The sequence below is a fragment of the Bombina bombina genome, chromosome 7, assembly GCF_027579735.1.
Source record: "Bombina bombina isolate aBomBom1 chromosome 7, aBomBom1.pri, whole genome shotgun sequence".
NCBI lineage: Eukaryota > Metazoa > Chordata > Amphibia > Anura > Bombinatoridae > Bombina > Bombina bombina.
The window spans coordinates 12,359,374-12,381,066 of record NC_069505.1 but is presented as its reverse complement, the minus strand read 5'-3'; the positions used below and the strand labels follow the sequence as shown (position 1 = coordinate 12,381,066).

The window sequence follows — 21,693 nt, the reverse complement described above, 5'->3', positions numbered from 1 at the left end:
TCTGCGCACACCTGCACTGTATCCTTTACTATTCTACTGACAATACCAGACACTACACCCACTGACCAGTCCTGACACTGCACCCTCTGTGCACACCTGCACTGTATCCTTTACTATTCAACTGACAATACCAGACACTACACCCACTGACCAGTCCTGACACTTCACTCTCTGTGCACACCTGCACTGTATCCTTTACTATTCTACTGACAATACCAGACACTACACCCCACTGACCAGTCCTGACACTGCACCCTCTGCGCACACCTGCACTGTATCCTTTACTATTATACTGACAATACCAGACACTACACCCACTGACCAGTCCTGACACTGCACCCTCTGCGCACACCTGCACTGTATCCTTTACTATTCAAAAGACAATACCAGACACTACACCCCACTGACCAGTCCTGACACTGCACCCTCTGCGCACACCTACACTACATCCTTCACTATTCTACTGACAATACCAGACACTACACCCACTGACCAGTCCTGACACTTCACTCTCTGCGCACACCTGCACTGTATCCTTTACTATTCTACTGACAATACCAGACACTACACCCACTGACCAGTCCTGACACTTCACTCTCTGTGCACACCTGCACTGTATCCTTTACTATTATACTGACAATACCAGACACTACACCCACTGACCAGTCCTGACACTGCACCCTCTGTGCACACCTGCACTGTATCCTTTACTATTCAACTGACAATACCAGACACTACACCCACTGACCAGTCCTGACACTTCACTCTCTGTGCACACCTGCACTGTATCCTTTACTATTCTACTGACAATACCAGACACTACACCCCACTGACCAGTCCTGACACTGCACCCTCTGCGCACACCTGCACTGTATCCTTTACTATTATACTGACAATACCAGACACTACACCCACTGACCAGTCCTGACACTGCACCCTCTGTGCACACCTGCACTGTATCCTTTACTATTCAACTGACAATACCAGACACTACACCCACTGACCAGTCCTGACACTGCACCCTCTGCGCACACCTGCACTGTATCCTTTACTATTCAAAAGACAATACCAGACACTACACCCCACTGACCAGTCCTGACACTGCACCCTCTGCGCACACCTGCACTGTATCCTTTACTATTCAAAAGACAATGCCAGACACTACACCCCACTGACCAGTCCTGACACTGCACCCTCTGCGCACACCTACACTACATCCTTCACTATTCTACTGACAATACCAGACACTACACCCACTGACCAGTCCTGACACTTTACTCTCTGTGCACACCTGCACTGTATCCTTTACTATTCTACTGACAATACCAGACACTACACCCCACTGACCAGTCCTGACACTGCACCCTCTGCGCACACCTGCACTGTATCCTTTACTATTATACTGACAATACCAGACACTACACCCACTGAACAGTCCTGACACCTACCCTCTACGCACACCTACACTACATCCTTCACTATTCTACTGACAATACCAGACACTACACCCACTGACCAGTCCTGACACTGCACCCTTTGCGCACACCTGCACTGTATCCTTTACTATTCAACTGACAATACCAGACACTACACCCACTGACCAGTCCTGACACTTCACTCTCTGCACACACCTGCACTGATCCTTAACTATTCTACTGACAATACCAGACACTACACCCACTGACCAGTTCTGACACTGCACCCTCTACGCACACCTACACTGTATCCTTTACTATTCTACTGACAATACCAGACACTACACCCACTGACCAGTCCTGACACTTCACTCTCTGCACACACCTGCAGTGTATCCTTTACTATTCAACTGACAATACCAGACACTACACCCACTGACCAGTCCTGACACTGCACCCTCTGCACACACCTGCACTGCATCCTTTACTATTCCACTGACTAGACTATTCCAGTAAATTCAATACTATTCATTACACATGTCTAATACCTACACCCACACTACTCAAAATTATTCAGAGCACATGTCTAATGCCTACACCCACACTACATATACTACACTACTATACACTACATACTACTACTCACCCTGACCAGACCAGAATCTAACTTTCCAATTGGCCTTTCCAATTGTCTTTGATTAGCAATCAACTAAATTTAGTGGACTCAGGTGACTGCCCTCCCTGCATATATTTCACACCAGTCTGAGATGTGCATTGCTATAACAACATATGTTCACATTTTCAAAGTGAACATTTTATAAGTGATTCACTAGCAATATAATTATACAAGAATTGAACAAGGATGGGGCAAGACACAAGGCAAGTACTTTTGTAATATTATGTTTGATATACCTTACTGTTTTCAAATGCAATTGCTACTGTAATACTGTGTCTTATGTGTTTAACCGGTTCCCTCTTTTGTAAAAATGCCTAATATCTTCTTATTCCTTTTTGCTGCCTTTTGTCTCTATAACAAACTACATTATTCAATTACTCCTTCTCCCTCTCCACCTGTACTGTTCATTAGCACATCTCTCTTAAACTCACATTACTTTTGTGTAGCGGAGAGCAATATTAAAATACTCCCAATAACCGGACGAAACACAGTTTGGGAGTCAATAACTCACAACCCAGCCAGTTTTCAGGTTTAAAACAGAATGACATTTATTAAAAGGCTATGCCTAGTATTTATGCAGGTCTGACCCCCCAGATGGGGGGGGGGGTTGAAAGAATGTTGTACATTAGATGGAGGGCCCACACCCTTGGACAGACCACAATAGAATCACATACTTTACTTAGGCAGATAACAACTTAAACACAAAACACATTTGGCTTGTCTTATCACCTAGGGTCTTCTCTCTGAGGGTGATTAAACAATGGACTGTTTATCACTAATTTTAATGACAGTACACAATAGCTTCTTAAAGTGGAACACAGTTAACTCCTTCAGTACTGGCAGAAGGGTCTGTCACATCTACATAGCACACAATACAGCCTATAGACAACCTTTCTTACATTATAGTCCAGAAGTGGCTAGGTTTGCCACAATGCTCCCCCAGAACCAAGCCGGCATACACAGTCTGATCCCAACGGATCGGCTTGGGGATGTCCGGGGAAGAACTCACAGATCACTTTTCAAGTTCAGTTTGTCTGGACAACCCGTCAGCGTTACCGTTTTGTTTCCCTGGGCGGTAATGGATGGTAAAGTCGAAGGGCTGCAGCGCCAAACTCCAGCGCAGCAGCCTGGCATTGTCCCCGGCCACACGGTTCAGCCACACCAACGGGTTGTGATCTGTGAGTAAGGAAAAAGGTTGTCCATACAGGTACAGCTGCAACTTTTTGAGGGCCCACACCACGGCCAGGCATTCTTTTTCGATTTACGGGGTGTTCTCTGCCATCTGCTCCAACTTGGCTCAGCACTGCCCCCACTCCAAACATCGAAGCATCTGTGTGAACAAGAAATCTTTTAGTTGGATCGGGTGCAGCAAGTACAGGCGCATTAGTTAGAGCCATCTTTAGTTGTTGGAATGCCTGCTCACACTCTGGGGCCCAAGTAACCTGTCGGGGAAGGTTCTTACGTGTCAAGTCAGTCAGGGGTTTGGCTAGAGCACTATAATTGGGCACAAACTTTCTGTAGTACCCCGCCGTACCTAGAAATGCCAGTACTTGGGTCTTGGTCCTAGGGGTGGGCCACTTGGCAACAGCTTCAATTTTGGCCGGTTCGGGTTTCTGGTGCACGCTCCCCACCCGGTGACATAAATCCTGCACCTCTGCCATCCCGATATGGCATTTACTAGGTTTCAGGGTCAGCCCTGCCTCCCCTATACGGTCAATAACCGCTCCTATATGCTGTAGGTGTTCTGCCCAGTTCTGGCTATATATGGCAATATCGTCCAGGTATGCACAGGCATACTCCTGGAACCCGTCCAGTAGCCGATCTACCATCCTTTGAAAGGTTGCAGGAGCGTTCTTCATCCCGAAAGGCATGACCCGAAATTGGTACAGGCCAAACGGGGTGACAAACGCCGACTTGGGGATGGCGTCATCGGCTAGCAGAATTTGCCAGTATCCCTTGCATAAGTCTATGGTCGTAAGATACTGCCCCCTAGCCATTTTATCAAGCAACTCGTCTATCCGGGGCATCGGATAGGCATCAGACACCGTTTTGTCATTTAGCCTCCGGTAGTCGACGCAGAAGCGTGTGGTGCCGTCTTTCTTGGGTACCAACACTACCGGCGATGCCCAGGGGCTGTCTGAAGGTTCGATAACCCCTAGTTGCAACATCTCGTCAATTTCTGCCTTCATATGTGCCTTGACTGCTTCAGGGACACGATACAGGGTCTGCCGCATAGGTAGCTGTCCTGGGGTTTCAACTCGGTGAGTGGCCAGCGGAGTGTACCCAGGTAAATGGGAGAAGATAGCCCCTTTAGCTACTATCAACTCCTGTACTTGGGCACGCTCCGAAGGGCTTAGCCGCTCCCCCAGCTGAACGCCCCTGGAGGGCTCTATCTGGTCCTCTGATTCTAATAGGTCAGGTAGAGGCAGATTCTCCTGATCCTCAGAGGCCGAGGCGCATATTGCCGCCACGTCCTCTATCCTCTCATGGTAGGGTTTGAGCATGTTCACATGAAGCATGCGTCGCTTCCCTATCCCTGAGCAGGGGCCAATCACATAGGTAGTGTTGCATCGCTGCTCTACTACCCGGTATGGGCCTTGCCAGACGGCCTGCAGCTTGTCGGTGCGTACAGGTTTTAAAATTAAAACTTTCTGCCCCACTTGAAAGCTGCAGTCCCTGGCTCCCCTATCGTACCAGCGGCGCTGGCGTTGTTGAGCCGCCTGGAGGTTGGTGCGTACAGCCTGGGTTAATGCCTTCAGTCGGTCCCTTAACTCCAGCACGTAAGATACAATGGGGTTACCATCGGGGCTACTCTCTCCCTCCCAATGCTCCCTAATGAGGTTTAATGGCCCCCGCACCCTTCTCCCAAATAGCAATTCGAAGGGGGAAAAACCTGTCGACTCTTGGGGTACCTCCCTATATGCGAAAAGCAGATGGGGTAGGTAGCGCTCCCAGTCCTTATGAGTCTCGCCAAATGTACGGAGCATCTGTTTTAGCGTCCCATTAAATCTCTCACATAACCCATTGGACTGGGGATGGTAGGCTGAGTTAATTATGGGTCTAACACCACATACCCTCCAAAGTTGTTGGGTCACCTCTGCGGTAAACTGGGTGCCCCTATCTGATATTATCTCCTGGGGGAACCCTACCCGGGAAAATATTTTTATTAAGGCTTCAGCTACCGTCTCTGCATGGATGTTGGAGAGAGCAATGGCCTCGGGGTACCTAGTGGCGTAGTCCACTACGGTTAAAATGTACCTCTTCCCGGAGGGACTGGGCTTGGGTAGAGGCCCTACGATATCTACTGCTACCCTGCTAAAGGGTTCCTCAATAATGGGTAACGGGCATAATTTAGCCTTATGGCGGTCACCTCGTTTGCCTACTCGTTGGCACACGTCACAGGTGGTGCAATATTGCCGTTCATCTTTAGAGATCCCAGGCCAGAAAAAGGCGTGGATCAATCTGTAGCGGGTGCGTGTCATTCCCAGGTGGCCTGACAGGGGAATGTCGTGAGCTATCCTGAGCAGCTCCTGCCTATACTTCTGGGGTACTACCAGTTGCTTAGTGGTCACGGTGACTGCTCTGCCTACCCCCCGTCGGCTATGCGGTACAATAACCCTTTCTCCCAGATGTACCGTTCCCCTTCTAACCCAGCCTGATCGGTGTTCCCTTTATCCCGGTATACCTGCAGCATGGGGTCAGCTTTCACTCTGCCTCAAATTGGGTGGGGGTATCCCAGGTCATACGTGTCAAGGGGGTGTCATGGTCTCTTACCTGAGCCTCGTTGTGAGCTGGTGGGGCCGTAGTGCGTGCCTGCTGCCGGGTGGTTACTGGGTGGGCCTCCTGATGTGGAGCCTGAGGTACAAAAGCAGAGGTCATCTGACCCAGGTCATTCCCCAGTACAACATCCGCTGGTAGGTTTTGCATTAAGCCCACCTCTACCATGCCCTCCCCCGCACCCCAATCCAAATGAATCTTAGCAGTGGGCAATCGGTATACTGCTCCCCCTGCCACTCGTACTGCCACGGATCCGCCAGTGTGTGCTGTATCTGGCACCAAATGGGGAGCTATCAGGGTTAAAGTAGCTCCCGAATCCCGAAGTCCCTGGACCTCCTTCCCCTCCACGGTCACCAGCTGACAATGATGTTGCCGGTTATCGGTGGCCCGGACCGACATCACCTCATGCAGAATTCCCAGGGGTTCCCCGGCTGGGGTGCTCAACACCTCATGAGCGGCTGGCTCCGTTTGGTAATGGTGAGCAGCCGCCCTTGGGGCCAGGTTCTGTCTGACCTGGTTCCAAGCTTGTCTGCTCCGATTTTGGGTGCACTCACGTGCCATATGTCCCCACTGCTTGCAGGTGTGGCATTGTATATTCGCCCGTCCATTGTATCGTGAGGGGGGTGGTGGATTCCCTGGGGCTGGGCGAAACGGTGCCACTGTGGGGTTGTTAGGCTGTAGAGGACTGGGTTGTCCCGTGGGTCGAGCGTACATCTTGGGTAGTAGTCCATGGTGCCTCCTGGCATCAAAATGCTGGTCTGCTAATCTGGCTGCTTCGGTTAAGGTGAGGGGTTTTCGATCTCTCACCCATTCTTGGGCTTCTGGGGACAAGCCGTTAAAGAATTGCTCCAACAGCATCAGTTGTCGCAATTCTTCCATGGTGGTAGCTTGGCTGGCCTGTATCCACCTCTGAGATGCTTGATCCAGCTTGTGGGCCCACTCTGCATGGGAATCTCTTTCTGGCTTGCGCAGGCCTCTAAACTTGCGCCGGTATGCCTCTGGGGTAATGGCATATCTTTCCAAGATCGCTCTCTTCACTTTAGCGTAATCCTTGCTGTCCTCCCTGGGTACAGCGCGATACGCTTCCGCTGCCCTACCGGCTAGCTTGCCTGCTAGCACCGGCACCCATACGGACTGCTCCAAATCATGTAACTCGCACAGTCTCTCAAAATCCTGTAAATATCCATCGATCTCATCCTTCTCCTCACAAAACATTTTAAAGGCATGGTATGGGATTTTGGGTCTTACTGAGTGCTTCCAAAATGGATTCTGCTCGGGAGGGTGTGCCATCACGTACTCCTGCACATCTGCCATTACCACGGATAGCATGTCCCGTGGTACAGGTTGGGGTAAAAACTCCATCCTGGTCCTCATTTCCCTCTGGTATAGGGTCTCCTCCATGGCTGCTGGAGGCGTAGCGCTGCGAGCTCTGTCTCCCTCCATCAGCTCGCCAATTAATATAGCCTTGGGTTTGCTGCTGGCTATCTTTCCCCTGGCTTCTAGCAGTTCCTTTAACGTTTGTCTCTTTAGCTTAAAATAATCCGTCTCCATTCACTTCGGTAGTCGGTTCTTTCACTGTATTCTGCTTGCCATTCCCTTTTCTTATTCGGCAGTTACAATTGCACGAATTGCGCTTTTCGGCTGTAAGGTCGGATCCCAAAGCTTGCCACCAATTGTAGCGGAGAGCAATATTAAAATACTCCCAATAACCGGACGAAACACAGTTTGGGAGTCAATAACTCACAACCCAGCCAGTTTTCAGGTTTAAAACAGAATGACATTTATTAAAAGGCTATGCCTAGTATTTATGCAGGTCTGACCCCCCAGATGGGGGGGGGTTGAAAGAATGTTGTACATTAGATGGAGGGCCCACACCCTTGGACAGACCACAATAGAATCACATACTTTACTTAGGCAGATAACAACTTAAACACAATTTGGCTTGTCTTATCACCTAGGGTCTTCTCTCTGAGGGTGATTAAACAATGGACTGTTTATCACTAACTTTAATGACAGTACACAATAGCTTCTTAAAGTGGAACACAGTTAACTCCTTCAGTACTGGCAGAAGGGTCTGTCACATCTACATAGCACACAATACAGCCTATAGACAACCTTTCTTACATTATAGTCCAGAAGTGGCTAGGTTTGCCACATTTTGTACTCATGAACTTTACATATTCCTAAACACTCTCTCTCCTCCCTGCACCTTGTCTCAAAAGCAGTCTCACTACTGCAAATCTGTATCTCATCTCATGTCACTCTCCCTCTTGCTTCTACTAACTGCTGGTGACATCTCCCCTAATCCTGGTCCCCAAAAACTGCCTAGCCGTGCACATCCATGTGTACCATCCCATAGACTCTGCACACCTTACTCACATTCCTCTTGCATCAAAAGCCACTACCCCTTTCACTTGTGCACTCTGGAACTCTCGCTCTGTTTGCAACAAACTCAGTTCTATACATGACCTCTTTATCTCCCACTCCCTCAACCTTCTGGCCCTAACAGAAACCTGGCTCTCTCCCCTAGACACAGCATCCACTGCTACTCTGTCACATGGGGGTCTTCACTTCAGCCACACTACTAGGTCTGGTAATAGACAAGGAGGTGGTGTAGGTATTTTACTTTCCTCTCATTGCACCTTTCAACAAATACATCCCTCACATTTTACTCATTCAAAACCCACATGATTTGCTTATTCTCTCCTCTATACGTGTCGCAGTCATATACCATCCTCCTGGCTCCTCAACTCAATTTCTAGATCATTTGGCTGCATGGCTACCTTATTTCCTTTCCTCAGACACCCCTGCCCTCATTCTTGGTGACTTCAACATCCCTCTTGACAATCCCACTGCCTCCTCTGCAAAACAACTTCTGCAACTCACTTCCTCTTTTGGTTTGTCACAATGGACTGATTCTCCCACTCACAAAGATGGTCACTCCCTTGACCTGATCTTTAGCTATCGATGCATCCTCTCAAACTTCACAAACTCCCCCTTTCCTCTTTCTGACCACCATCTCCTTACTTGCAACATATCATCCCTCCCTACAACTTTCCCTCCTTCTGCTCCTCACACCAAACTTCACAGAAGCATTACGTCATTAGATCAACAACAGCTTTCTAATTCCCTCAAACCTCTCCTCTCATCCTTCTCCTCCTTTCATGCCCTGACCAATCTATCTGCCACTACAATTCCACCCTTACATCCGTCCTTGACAATCTCGCCCCTCTTACCATAGCTCGGAAATCAAACACTCATCCTCAGCCCTGGCATACTCTTCTGACACGATACCTACGCAGATGTTCCCGTACTGATGAGCGGCACTAGAGAAAATCTAGGAGTTCAGCTGATTTTCAACACTACAAATTTATCTTGAACTCCTACTACTCTGCCCTTAATCTCCATAAGCAACACTACTTCTCTACTCTTATCTCTAATCTTTGTTCAAACCCAAAACGTTTGTTCTCCACTTTCAATACTCTTCTTCGCCCTCCCCCACCTCCTAATACAACTTCTCTGTCAGCTCAAGACTTTGCCAACCACTTCAATAACAAAATCAACTCCATCAGAAATTAAATCAGCTCTCAATATAATTCTATTCTCTCACCCCCTCAAATGCTCTCAATCAACCACAACCGACATAACCTTAAACTTAGCTTATTCTCCCCTGTTACTGAGGAAGAAGTTTCGGCACTTATACTGCACTCTCACCTCACTACCTGTTCCCTTGACCCTATCCCCTCACAGCTACTCCCCTCCCTCTCTGCCATCCTTACCCCTATACTCACACACACTTTCAACCTCTCCTTCAGCACCGGTATATTTCCTTCATCGCTGAAACATGCACTGGTCACACCTATCCTCAAAAAACCTTCCCTTGATCCTACCTCCCCATCCAACTACCGCCCTATTTCTCTCCTCCCTCTAGCATCAAAGCTTCTCGAAAAACTAGCTTATGCACACCTATCCCATTTCCTTAAAATAAACTTCCTCCTTGACCCATTGCAATCTGGATTTCGTCCCCATCACTCCACAGAAACAGCAATTGTTAAGGTTACCAACGACCTACTTACAGAAAAATCAAAAGGCCACTTCTCTCTGCTTATTCTCCTTGATCTGTCCGCAGCCTTTGACACTGTTGACCACCCTCTCTTGCTCCAAACCCTCCAATCCTTCGGCATATGTGACACAGCCCTCTCGTGGCTCTCTTCCTACCTGTCAAACCGTACCTTTAGTGTAGCCTTCTCTGGGGCCTCCTCTGCCCCGTCACCACTTTCTGTCGGAGTACCGCAAGGCTCTGTCCTCGGTCCCCTTCTCTTCTCAATCTACACGTCATCACTAGGTTCCCTAATAAAGTCCCATGGTTTACAATATCATTTGTATGCCGACGACACCCAAATCTACTTCTCTGCACCAGACCTTTCTCCTTCCTTGCTAAGCCGTGTCACTAACTGTCTTTCTCACATCTCCAACTGGATGTCCTCTCACTACCTCAAGCTAAATCTCTCCAAAACTGAGCTCCTTATTTTCACCCCTTCTTCAAAACTCTCCACCCCCAATCTCTCTATAACTGTCGACAACTCCATCATTACCCCTACCCTGCATGCCCGATGTCTCGGGGTCACATTTGACTCAGATCTTTCTTTCACTCCTCACATTCAGTCTTTGGCTAAAGCCTGCCGCTTCCACCTTAAAAACATCTCTAAAATTAGACACTTCCTTACACAAGACACAACTAAGATTTTAATCCACTCTCTCATCCTCTCCCACCTCGATTACTGCAACTCTGTCCTCTCTGGTCTCCCCACCTACCGCCTAGCTCCTTTACAATCCTTAATGAATGCCTCTGCCAGACTCATCTGCTGCACCTCTCTGCCAATCTCTTCACTGGCTTCCTCTTGCCTCTAGGATCAAACACAAAATTCTCACTCTGACATACAAAGCCCTCAACTGCACTGCTCCCCCCTATATCTCAGATCTTGTCTCCAGATACTCTCCCTCCCGTCCCCTCGCCCTGCTCATGACCTCCTACTTTCCCCCTCTCTTGTCACCTCATCACACTACCGTTTACAGGACTTCTCCAGACTGGCTCCCATTTTGTGGAACTCTCTGCCTCGCTCCACAAGACTCTCTTCTAGTTTTAAAAGCTTCAAGTGCTCCCTAAAGACTCTACTGTTTAGGGATGCGTACAACCTATGCTAACCTTACTTTATACCAGTTCCTCTCCTCCATCGCTATCCCCTAAACCCCCCTAGCATGTAAGCTTAAGAGTCCAGCTGTTTGTTGATCACCTTCTCAAGAGCTGACTACAACAGTGCAACTCTTGACAGGGCCCTCTACCCATTTGATCACTATAATTGTTTTGTTGTACTCCGCCTTTGTTAATAGCGCTGCGGAATCTGTTGGCGCTCTACAAATAACCAATAATAATAATAATAATAATACTATTCCAGTAGACTCAATACTATTCATAATACATGTCTAATGCCTACACCTACACTACATACACTACTATTTCAGTAGACTCAATACTATTCAGAGCACATGTCTAATGCCTACACCCACTACTATTCCAGTAGACTCAATACTATTCAGAGCACATGTCTAATGCCTACACTCACTGCTATTCCAGTAGACTCAATACTATTTAGAGCACCTGTCTAATGCCTACACCCACTACTATTCCAGTAGACTCAATACTATTCAGAGCACATGTCTAATGCCTACACCCACTGCTATTCCAGTAGACTCAATACTATTCAGAGCACATGTCTAATGCCTACACCCACTACTATTCCAGTAGACTCAATACTATTCAGAGCACATGTCTAATGCCTACACCCACTGCTATTCCAGTAGACTCAATACTATTCAGAGCACATGTCTAATGCCTACACCCACTACTATTCCAGTAGACTCAATACTATTCAGAGCACATGTCTAATGCCTACACCCACTACTATTCCAGTAGACTCAATACTATTCAGAGCACATGTCTAATGCCTACACCCACTACTATTCCAGTAGACTCAATACTATTCAGAGCACATGTCTAATGCCTACATCCACTACTATTCCAGTAGACTCAATACTATTCAGAGCACATGTCTAATGCCTACACCCACTACTATTCCAGTAGACTCAATACTATTCAGAGCACATGTCTAATGCCTACACCCACTTCTATTCCAGTAGACGCAATACTATTCAGAGCACATGTCTAATGCCTACACCCACTGCTATTCCAGTAGACTCAATACTATTCAGAGCACATGTCTAATGCCTACACCCACTACTATTCCAGTAGACTCAATACTATTCAGAGCACATGTCTAATGCCTACACCCACTACTATTCCAGTAGACTCAATACTATTCAGAGCACATGTCTAATGCCTACACCCACTTCTATTCCAGTAGACGCAATACTATTCAGAGCACATGTCTAATGCCTACACCCACTGCTATTCCAGTAGACTCAATACTATTCAGAGCACATGTCTAATGCCTACACCCACTACTATTCCAGTAGACTCAATACTATTCAGAGCACATGTCTAATGCCTACACCCACTACTATTCCAGTAGACTCAATACTATTCAGAGCACATGTCTAATGCCTACACCCACTACTATTCCAGTAGACTCAATACTATTCAGAGCACATGTCTAATGCCTACACCCACTTCTATTCCAGTAGACGCAATACTATTCAGAGCACATGTCTAATGCCTACACCCACTGCTATTCCAGTAGACTCAATACTATTCAGAGCACATGTCTAATGCCTACACCCACTACTATTCCAGTAGACCCAATACTATTCAGAGCACATGTCTAATGCCTACACCCACTACTATTCCAGTAGACTCAATACTATTCAGAGCACATGTCTAATGCCTACACCCACTACTATTCCAGTAGACTCAATACTATTCAGAGCACATGTCTAATGCCTACACCCACTGCTATTCCTGTAGACTCAATACTATTCAGAGCACATGTCTAATGCCTACACCCACTACTATTCCTGTAGACCCAATACTATTCAGAGCACATGTCTAATACCTACACCCACACTACACCCACTACTATTCCAGTAGACCCAATACTATTCAGAGCACGTCTAATACCTACTCCCACACTACATACACTACTATTCCAGTAGACCCAATACTATTCAGAGCACATGCTGCTTCCTAAACTACTCTGATGCTGGCATGCTAAGCTGCAACCTCTGCGTTTCCTCTTTTACCTTGATTTCTGCTATTTTGTTGCCTCTTGATGTGTCCCAGACGGACATAACGTGCTCATTTGAATCATCCACCACACAGAGGAACGAGCCAGAGTCCTGAGAAGAAAGAGATGGGCAGATGGGAAAAGCGCAGTATGAGAGGGGGAGGGCAGAACCCTAGTCTCTAGGGATCAGTTGCTCATTGGCTGATAAGGAAAAGTCGCTTAGCTCTATTGGTGGGTATAAATCCACCAGCTTAGTAACAAAAAAGTGTTTTTTACAGGACACAACCATCACTTTATTTAAATGCACTTTAATGCACTTTAAGGGAGTAAAGGAAACCAGGAAGGAGAATTGAAAGAAAAAGACACACAGATATAGATAGACAGATAAACAAAGAGATAGAGATAGATATAGACAGTCAGACAGACAAATAGACAGACAGATAGACAGAGAGAGAGATAGACATATATATATATATATATATAGATAGATAGATAGATAGATAGATAGATAGATAGATACACAGATAGACAAACTGATAGAAAGATAGATAGATAGACAGACAGACAAACTGATAGATAGATAGATAGATAGATAGATAGATAGATAGATAGACAGACATATAGACAGATACAGACAGACACATAGATAGATAGATACAGGCAGACAGATATAGATATACAGACAGATAGACAGATGTATAGATAGATAGATACAGACAGATAAACTGATATAAATATAGATAGACAAATACAGACAAACAGATAGATAGACAGACAGATAGACAAACTGATAGAAATATAGATAGACAGACAGATACAGACAGACAGATAGACACTGCAGACAGATACAGACAGGCAGACAGACAGACAGATCGATAGATAGATACAGAGAGTCAGATAGACAAACAGATAGAGATATAGCTAGACAGACAGAGCAATAGGCAGATGAATAGATAATAAATAGATACAGTCAGACAGATACAGACAGACAGTCAGATAGACAAACAGATAGAGATATAGCTAGACAGATGTATAGATAGATAGATGAATAGATAATAGATAGATACAGACAGACAGATTTGAACAATATAAAAAGAGATCATAAAGAGGTTGAGAGAAGAGGGTGATAGAGAACATCAGAGTGTTAGAGTGATAGACACAGATAAATAGATAGATAGATAGATACAGACAGATAGACAGATAGATAAATAGATAGATAGATGGATAGATAGACAAACTGATAGAAATATAGATAGACAGGCAGACAGATGATAGATAGATATATACTGTAGATAGATACAGACAGACAGACAGTCAGTTAGACAAACAGATAGAGATATAGACAGACAGACAGACAGATACAGATAGACAGACATACAAATGTATAGATAGATAGATACAGACAGACAGTGAGATAGACAAACATATAGAGATATAGATAGACAGACAGATACAGATAGATAGATAGATAGATACAGACAGTCAGATAAACAGAGATATAGATAGACAGACAGATATGCAGATGTATCGATGAATATATAATAGATAGATACAGACAGACAGTCAGATAAACAGATAGGCAGATAGATAGATAGACACATATAGATAGATTAGATAGATATATAGATAGACAGATACAGATAGACAGATACAGACACACAGATAGATAGATAGATAGATACAGACAGATACAGACAGATAGATAGATATATAGATAGACATAGATAGATACACAGGCAGACACAGGCAGACACAGACAGACAGACAGATAGATAGACATAGATAGACAGACAGACAGACACAGACAGACAGACAGACAGACAGACAGGTAGATAGACAGATACAGACAGACAGATACAGACAGATAGATATATAGATAGATAGACACATATAGATAGACAGACAGACAGACAGACACAGACAGACAGATGCAGACAGACAGGTAGATAGACAGATACAGACAGACAGACAGACAGATAGATAAATAGATAGAGACAGACAGACAGATACAGACAGATAGATATATAGATAGACACATATAGATAGATTAGATAGACAGACAGACACAGACAGACACAGACAGACAGACAGACAGACAGGTAGATAGACAGATACAGACAGACAGATAGATAGATAGATAGATAGATAGATAGATACAGACAGATAGATATATAGATAGACACATATAGATAGATTAGATAGATAGACACATATAGATAGATAGATAGATATAGACAGATAGATATATAGATAGACACATATAGATAGATTAGATAGATAGACACATATAGATAGATTAGATAGATAGACACATATAGATAGATAGATAGATAGATAGATATAGACAGATAGATATATAGATAGACACATATAGATAGATTAGATAGATAGACACATATAGATAGATTAGATAGATAGACACATATAGATAGATACATGAGCGCAGGGAGAGACTTACCGCGGTAGAGAAGGCGAGACAGCCCACACCTCTCTCAAAGAAGCCGAGACCGATCTGATGTAACGTGTGCAGAGAGCTCGAGTCCCAAATATACACCATGGGCTACAGGGGAGGGGAGAGATTATCAGCATTAATTAATCATTTACTCAGAAAAAACATTCACTAATTGTCTTCAGATTTTTTGCTATTAGCACAGATGATGCATTTTATATTTGCCTGCGACTCATACAGACAAACCTTCATATTTAATACTAATATTTTATTAAACACAAAATAAAAATCTGCTCTGCATTTGAAAGAGAAAGAGACACAAAACCCCAAATTTGTGACAGAGCAAATCATTTAAACAGCTTTCCGATTTACTTCATTTTCTTGCTATCCTTTGTTAAAAAGCATATCTAAATAGGCTGAGAAGCTGCTATACACCACTGGGAGCTATATGGTGATTGGTGGCTGCACATATCTGCCTCTTGTTTTAGCTAGTGCCCAGTAGCGCATTGCTGCTCCTTCAACAAAGGATGCCAAGAATATGAAACACATTTGAAAGTAAATTGGGAAGTGATTTAAAATTGTATTTTCTGTCTGAATCATGAAAGAAAATTGTGTTTCATGTCCCTTTAAACAAAGTTAAATGTATTAAATTCATATAGAACAAGTACGTGTGTCTAGAATTCATAAGGACTGACTGTTTATTGGCTCATTAGGACAAACCTCTATTGTTCTGATAATATTAAAGGGATATGAAACCATTTTTTCTAGCATGATTCAGAGAGACCTTTTAAAAGAACTTTCTAATTTACTTCTATTATCAATTTTGCGTCATTTCCTTGGTATTCTCTGCAGGAGCAGCAGTGCACTACTTGGTGCTAGCTGTATGCATTCGCAGGCCAATGACAAGAGGCGTATGTGTGCAGCCACCAATCAGCAGCCAACTCCTAAGCCTACCTAGGTATACTTTTCATCAAAAGATACAAATAGAACTAAACAAATGAGATAGTAAAAGTAAATTGGAAAATTGTTTAAAATTGTATGTTCTATCTGACTCATGAATAAACATTTTTGGGTTTCATGTTTTATGGGCTTATTTATTTTAAATAAACATGTCCGTTTCTCACCTTACCGTCCTTTTCCACGCCAGCCGTTTGTCCTGACGCCACTCGAACACCATCAGGATGGACAGCTAAACTGTGAGTGTGAAGCACGGTCGATAAAAAAAAAGAAAATATAGCTAGTTAATTATCTACACCCGTGAAATCTCTAAACAGTCTCCCACAACATAATATGTTCCCCTAACGTTCTAAAGGTCCCTCAAACCCTCAGCTTCTTCCTCCATCCCTCTCACCAGCGCACGCAATCCGTGTGACGCAAAAAGTGGCGCTGAGATCCGCTGGTCACATGATAGAGCACGATGACACAGGCAGTAAAGTAAATGACCTCACCAGACTGCAACACGCTAAGAAAACAACGGGAGTCTCGCCCACGGCAACCGTAACTGTAGGCGTGGTCAAGGAACGGTCAGTATGAGAGAGTTTGGGGTAAAATATGACACTTTTACAAAAACAGAAGAGAGGGTTCACAAGCTGTAATATATAATGGCAAAGGATACACCCATTCTAGGTGCAATTTCTCACTGGGCAGCTCCGGTTTCTGGTCCTCGTGATTTTGCATATTGGACGGAATATACATAGTAATGGGACGGCCGCGGAGAAAAACCTTCACGCTGACTCCATCTGTGGAAAGAGATACAATAAGTAAACAGGGTTCAGCTGAGAAATGGTGAGCTTACATTACAAACGCTAAAATGGAGTCGAAACGCGTTTCTGGTTTTGTCTTAACTGGTTGTCATTTGTTTTACAAACACATAACAATGTTTATCAGATGTTAAATGTTACCCAGCCACCATTACATTTAATATTCAGCAACATAGTAGCTTTAAGAGGAAAATTAGCATCTGCGAGAATGTTGCTAAGCAACAATAACTTTATAGCCTAGATTTGATGTTGCACTTGTGATTGGCTCAGACACAATAGCCACATAAATATAATAAACTATTCCATTTAAATCTGTCAGACTCCTGTATTTAATTTATATCCCTTTCTTTGTGGTTTTATATAATATCTTTATTATTTTCATTTTTAGGATTTGATATAGTTTGCATATAAATTTATAGGTACATTTGAAATATAAAATATTACAGTGAATACCATTCTTACACATACATAGGAATTGTATTGCATACGTGTGTATTTTACATGTTTTATAAACTGGTTTTTATATATATGTTAATACTAGTTGTAAAGGGCATTATTTCCCTTGAGCCGAGGTAGATGTAATTTGCTTGCATATTAACCTCTGCATTAGGGTAACCAAAAGTCATGAGATGAATGAAATTGAATAGTTAAAGGACCACAGTAGAAAAGCATAATCAATAAATACATAATAAAAAGACAATGCAAAATCATTAAGTTTGAATTTCAAATGAGTAGTAGATTTTTTTCTGACAAAGTTAGGTACATTTTCCTTCCTATTGCATCATGTGACAGCCATCAGCCAATCACAAAATGCATATGCATATATCCTGTGGATTCTTTCACATGCTCAGTAGGAGCTGGTGTTTTAAGAAGTGTGCATATAAAGAGATGGTGCATATTTAGATAATGGAAGTGAATTGAAAGGTTGTTTAAAAGTGTGCGCTCTATCTGAATCACAAAATTTAATGTTGACTTAAATGGGACCCAAAGTGATTCTTGGTAACTGTACTTCAACATGTGCAAACTCAAAAAAGGAAAAAGTACAGTGTTTCTCACTTCAACAACGTGATCAGAGCGTCACCCTTTTTTCTAATTCGTTGATAGTTGGATGACATCATGCATTTGTCACATGACCCTCTATATATATTATCTGGTTGTCACATGATCCTCTAGATATCATACGGTTGTCACTTGACCCTCTAGATATCATATGGTTGTCACATGACTCTCTAGATATCATACTGTGTCACATGACCCACTAGATATCATACGGTTGTCACAGGACCCTCTAGATATCACACGGTTGTCACAGGACCCTCTAGATATCATACAGTTGTCACTTCACCCTTTAGATATCATACAGTTGTCACTTGACCCTCTAGATATCATGCGGTTATCACATGACCCTCTAGATATCATACGGTTGTCACAGGACCCTCTAGATATCATACAGTTGTCACTTGACCCTCTAGATATCATGCGGTTGTCACAGGACCCTCTAGATATCATACGGTTGTCACAGGACCCTCTAGATATCATACAGTTGTCACTTGACCCTCTAGATATCATGCGGTTGTCACAGGACCCTCTAGATATCATACGGTTGTCACAGGACCCTCTAGATATCATACAGTTGTCACTTGACCCTCTAGATATCATGCGGTTGTCACAGGACCCTCTAGATATCATACGGTTGTCACAGGACCCTTTAGATATCATACAGTTGTCACTTGACCCTCTAGATATCATACAGTTGTCACTTGACCCTTTAGATATCATACAGTTGTCACTTCACCCTTTAGATATCATACAGTTGTCACTTCACCCTCTAGATATCATGCAGTTATCACATGACCATCTAGATATCATACAGTTGTCACTTCACCCTCTAGATATCATACAGTTGTCACTTCACCCTCTAGATATCATGCGGTTGTCACAGGACCCTCTAGATATCATACGGTTGTCACAGGACCCTCTAGATATCATACAGTTGTCACTTGACCCTCTAGATATCATGCGGTTGTCACAGGACCCTCTAGATATCATACGGTTGTCACAGGACCCTTTAGATGTCATACAGTTGTCACTTCACCCTCTATATATCATACAGTTGTCACTTCACCCTCTAGATATCATACAGTTGTCACTTCACCCTCTAGATATCATACAGTTGTCACTTCACCCTTTAGATATCATACAGTTGTCACTTCACCCTCTAGATATCATGCAGTTATCACATGACCCTCTAGATATCATACAGTTATCACATGGTCCTCTAGATATCATACAGTTATCACATGGTCCTCTAGATATCATACAGTTATCACATGACCCTCTAGATATCATACAGTTGTCACTTGACCCTCTAGATATCATACAGTTGTCACGTGACCCTCTAGATATCATACAGTTGTCACTTGTCCCTCTAGATATCATGCAGTTGTCACTTGACCCTCTAGATATCATACAGTTGTCACTTGACCCTCTATATACCATGCAGTTATCACATGACCCTCTAGATATCATACAGTTATCACATGACCCTCTAGATATCATGCAGTTGTCACTTGACCCTCTAGATATTATGCAGTTGTCACTTGACCCTCTAGATATCATACAGTTGTCACTTGACCCTCTAGATATCATACGGTTGTCACATGACTCTAGATATCATACGGTTGTCACATGACTCTCTAGAAATCATACTGTGTCACATGACCCACTAGATATCATACGGTTGTCACTTGACCCTCTAGATATCATACGGTTGTCACATGACTCTCTAGATATCATACGGTTGTCACATGACTCTCTAGAAATCATACTGTGTCACATGACCCACTAGATATCATACGGTTGTCACTTGACCCTCAAGATATCATACAGTTGTCACTTCACCCTTTAGATATCATACAGTTATCACATGACCCTCTAGATATTATGCAGTTGTCACTTGACCCTCTAGATATCATACAGTTATTACATGACCATCTAGATATCATGCAGTTATCACATGACCCTCTAGATATCATACGGTTGTCACATGACCCTCTAGATATCATGCAGTTGTCACTTGACCCTTTAGATATTATATGGTTGTCACTTGACTCTCTAGATACCATAGTGTGTCACATGACCATCTAGATATCATACAGTTGTTACTTCACCCTTTAGATATCATACAGTTATCACATGACCCTCTAGATATCATACAGTTGTCACTTGACCCTCTAGATATCATACAGTTATTACATGACCATCTAGATATCATGCAGTTATCACATGACCCTCTAGATATCATACGGTTGTCACATGACCCTCTAGATATCATGCAGTTGTCACTTGACCCTTTAGATATTATATGGTTGTCACTTGACTCTCTAGATACCATAGTGTGTCACATGACCATCTAGATATCATACAGTTGTTACTTCACCCTTTAGATATCATACAGTTGTCACTTCACCCTCTAGATATCATGCAGTTATCACATGACCATCTAGATATCATACAGTTGTCACTTCACCCTCTAGATATCATACAGTTGTCACTTCACCCTCTAGATATCATGCGGTTGTCACAGGACCCTCTAGATATCATACAGTTGTCACAGGACCCTCTAGATATCATACAGTTGTCACTTGACCCTCTAGATATCATGCGGTTGTCACAGGACCCTCTAGATATCATACGGTTGTCACAGGACCCTTTAGATATCATACAGTTGTCACTTCACCCTCTAGATATCATACAGTTGTCACTTCACCCTCTAGATATCATACAGTTGTCACTTCACCCTTTAGATATCATACAGTTGTCACTTCACCCTCTAGATATCATGCAGTTATCACATGACCCTCTAGATATCATACAGTTATCACATGGTCCTCTAGATATCATACAGTTATCACATGGTCCTCTAGATATCATACAGTTATCACATGGTCCTCTAGATATCATACAGTTATCACATGACCCTCTAGATATCATACAGTTGTCACTTGACCCTCTAGATATCATACAGTTGTCACTTGACCCTCTAGATATCATGCAGTTGTCACTTGACCCTCTATATACCATGCAGTTATCACATGACCCTCTAGATATCATGCAGTTGTCACTTGACCCTCTAGATATTATGCAGTTGTCACTTGACCCTCTAGATATTATGCAGTTGTCACTTGACCCTCTAGATATCATACAGTTGTCACTTGACCCTCTAGATATCATACGGTTGTCACATGACTCTAGATATCATACGGTTGTCACATGACTCTAGATATCATACGGTTGTCACATGACTCTCTAGAAATCATACTGTGTCACATGACCCACTAGATATCATACGGTTGTCACTTGACCCTCTAGATAT

At 43.6% G+C, this 21,693-nt stretch overlaps 1 protein-coding gene across 3 annotated transcripts in view; it reads right to left on the bottom strand.

Annotated features, from left to right (window-relative positions):
* The window catches only part of EML3 (EMAP like 3), an 89,809-nt gene that overhangs the window by 46,114 nt on the left and 22,002 nt on the right, over positions 1-21,693 (bottom strand). For all 3 annotated transcript variants that reach the window (XM_053719956.1, XM_053719954.1, XM_053719955.1), the window contains exons 7-11: positions 17,174-17,297; positions 16,910-17,059; positions 16,683-16,752; positions 15,568-15,669; positions 13,126-13,221 (exon numbers count right to left, since the gene is read on the bottom strand). In XM_053719956.1, coding sequence (XP_053575931.1) covers positions 13,126-13,221; positions 15,568-15,669; positions 16,683-16,752; positions 16,910-17,059; positions 17,174-17,297 — 542 coding nt within the window. The remainder of the gene's footprint in view (positions 1-13,125; positions 13,222-15,567; positions 15,670-16,682; positions 16,753-16,909; positions 17,060-17,173; positions 17,298-21,693) is intronic.